The following is a 3,243-nucleotide window of genomic DNA, read 5'->3' as shown; positions in this document are numbered from 1 at the left end:
GTACAATTCATGTATGGTTTAGTGTTGTGTAGTGGCTTTGCTGGCATGCATCCCACTTTTTATTTTTATTTTGCTCCACCAAGATTTACATGTTAAAATCGCCACTGATTCTGTACTATGTGTTAATTTTGCACTGTTTCCACATGCTAATGTTTTAGCATTTGTTGCACAAAACCCGTTCAAGTCATTGGACCGATATTAGCATTTTTTGCACATCATGACCAAATAATTTGAAAATATCAAACATTTATTGTGAAACTCAACAAAGTAATTTACTGATATTTTGAACATGATGCCCGAAAAAATGCTAACCAATGTGTCATTTTCTAATTTGGGTGAACTATCCTTTTAATGGAACTTTAAGTTAAATTGGGATTCTTTAGAAAGAGTAAAAACAGCATTAATTGTGCAAAAAAGTAAGAAAGTTATATAAAATAATACTTAGTATTGAGGAAAGACTGCACAAATAAAGGAAATAGCAACAAATAAGATTACAAAACACAAGGAAATTATTGCAGGCTAAATGCAAAACAAATTGTAGAAGTAGCATTTGTTCATTCAGGACTAGCTGACATGCTACCCTGCAATAAAAGCACTCCTGCAAGCAGATGTAAGATATCACACAGTGGAGATGCTCGCCATGGACAGCAGAATCTGGCTGGCATTGTCCTTGGTTTCAGCCTACTGGATGAGCTGGCCTCCACTCTCCTCTTTTGACAGCGGGCAACCATGTATATCTGGAGAAGTGATGGAAATACTTGTAGCAGAGCAGTTCACTGAAGGCTGTTTTTAAAACATCAGTACTTGAACTTGAACTTTACTGTAATTCATTTGAGAATAAATTGTAGCCTAAGCTACTACGCTATGTGTTCCAAAGTATTCCAAATAGACCGGCACACAGTATCATAGCCTTAACCAACTCTGTGGTACTCACTAGCTTTAGGCTTGTGCCCGATTCTCCTGATGCAGGCATAAGTGAGGAACACCAAGAGGACGACAGCAAAGAAGAAGAAGCCAATGGCCAGAATGTAACGCCCGTCCTCTTTGTTTCCTGATAAACAGAAAAAAATATTACAACCCAAATACATTTCTAATACCTATGAATTGCTTGACTGTAATCGCCAACATACCATGTATACCACATTTTGAGTTATGGGTCTTGTTCCCAGGGAAGATCACAACAAATCCAAATGTACCACACCTGTTGGTGACAAGGTATTACATGTTATTTAGGAGCCTCAAAAAACATTTCACACGATAGAGGAACTGATATTTGGCTATTTTTCAAAACTGTGTTCTTACTGTGTCAATGGTTTGCAGTGACCCTGTTCAGTGTCAGAGTATGTGTTATTAGGACATGGGACACATTTCCAAGTATATTCCCTGGAACCTTCCATTGGAAAACATACTTTAAGTTAGCAGTGGTATGGACATGGCTGTTGATCATTTTGCTACATTTGTAAATAGTCAGTGACAAGTAGTGAGGAAGGAAAATATATGAATGTCTTACCTGTCCTCTTCAGTTCCTCTCCCTTGCGGCATTTCTTTTCCTTTTCACATTTTGAGCAGACATGGTCTGAGCACAGGAAACCAGAGCCACAAGAACAGTTTGCGTTTGCGGTTGAGGTGCATGCTCTTGCATAGACTGCCCAGAAAAGCAAAGAGAGAAAGAAGACACCTGGGTGAGAGTCCAATAATTCAGTAAAGGGATTTCCAAACAATGACATAAAAAGTGTGAGCCCCAGAAGCCACCACTTTCCTGACATTCTCTCTTTCCTACAGTATCATTACTTGTTTAACCCATTGAGGGTCCATCAACAATCTAAGTGTAGGACGCTAATGTTTTTCAGAGCTAGATCAATAGAATGTTTTGTTTATGTCACCTCTCATCTTAACACTTACCCTGTTGGCATTTGAGGCATGGTTGACAGTTCTCTATGCGGTCACTGAACTCAGAGTAGGAGTCCGCTGGGCAGTCACCACAGTCGGTTTTGGCCTGAGTGGTGCAGTGCTTCTTCAAAAATGTGCCTATGAACCAAGACAGGATTGTATATCATAATCCCTACCACTCACAGAATCACTCATTCAATATTACTTTATATGTCTTATACATCAAGTAATCATCACACAGGTTCCAATTAACATTTACATACATCATTTTTCAGAATAATTATTATTTTAAAAAAGGATTTCAATTGGTATAATAATTTTATATCATATGTTCAGTTGTTTAATCCCATGGTCACTAGTCTACTGAATTGATGTTAGAGGCTAAAAACTAACCTGGTGGACAAAGTTCACAACATCTGCCATCGTTTTCATACATATCATTGCATCGTAGATCCGCTGCTAAACCCATAGTCCAAAAACACAGAAAACATATGACTGTCATCTGTATGTATTGAGTGTTCATAATGTTAAGTATCCTCTCCTTTCAACCGAGAGGGTTTTATTTGCTGTGCACAGTGACGTTACACAGTGCCGTCAGCTCTCTCTCTCTCTCTCTCTCTCTCTCTCTCTCTCTCTCTCTCTCTCTCTCTCTCTCTCTCTCTCTCTCTCTCTCTCTCTCTCTCTCTCTCTCTCTCTCTCTCTCTCTCTGTGTGTGTGTGTGTTTGCCGGTGTGGTGAGCTTTTCTGTGAAAAGGTACAGTGAAAAGCAGACTGTGCTGACACACGCATGACTAGGGCTGTGGTGGTCATTACATTTTGTCAGCTGGTGATTGTCAAGCAAAAAACTGCCGGTCTCACAGTAATTGACCGTTAATTAACTTGAGCACATTTGTGACCGACCCCTCAAATCGGTCTTATGTACAAAATTTTAAATAGTGTTTTTTACATTGGATAAAAGTAGAGACTACAAAATGGTATATCATACACTACAGTTGAGGAACAATGGGAAAGTAATTCTGCTTTGAAAGTTGATAAACTTTTATACTCACTTTTGAGAAAATTGCCTTTGAATATTTTGGTACTACTACTGGAGAGCCCTTCTTTGTCTACACCTATTCAGCATCGTTCACACCCTCTTAAGCTTTAGCCCCATCCATCTCTTTAAGTGTTGATCCGAGCGTTCTGTACTAACAACAGCAGTCAAGCACCCAAGCTAACTTGCTAGCTACTTCCAGACATAAATGAGAGAACAGCTCACTGAACATTACTCGCCCTAGCAGAGCTGGTTAGGCTGTTATGTTATCCAGAGCATTGGTGACTGCAACTGTGCTGTCCGATTGTCCAGGGCGTTGGT

At 39.5% G+C, this 3,243-nt stretch overlaps 1 protein-coding gene across 1 annotated transcript; it reads right to left on the bottom strand.

The window, feature by feature from the left end:
- Positions 1-228: 228 nt before the first annotated feature.
- On the bottom strand, positions 229-2,437 carry LOC115150964 (tumor necrosis factor receptor superfamily member 5). Its single transcript, XM_029694829.1, has 7 exons — positions 2,284-2,437; positions 1,903-2,028; positions 1,511-1,645; positions 1,303-1,390; positions 1,131-1,201; positions 935-1,051; positions 229-737 (listed from the first exon to the last, which is right to left on the bottom strand). Exons 1-7 carry the CDS (start codon positions 2,411-2,413, stop codon positions 682-684), a joined length of 723 nt encoding a protein of 240 aa, XP_029550689.1. The 5' UTR covers positions 2,414-2,437; the 3' UTR covers positions 229-681.
- Between the last annotated feature and the right edge of the window lie 806 nt (positions 2,438-3,243).

This window comes from Salmo trutta, chromosome 16, assembly GCF_901001165.1.
Source record: "Salmo trutta chromosome 16, fSalTru1.1, whole genome shotgun sequence".
NCBI classification, from domain to species: domain Eukaryota; kingdom Metazoa; phylum Chordata; class Actinopteri; order Salmoniformes; family Salmonidae; genus Salmo; species Salmo trutta.
Note: the sequence above shows the minus strand (reverse complement) of the source record. Positions and strands in the feature narration are given on the sequence as shown.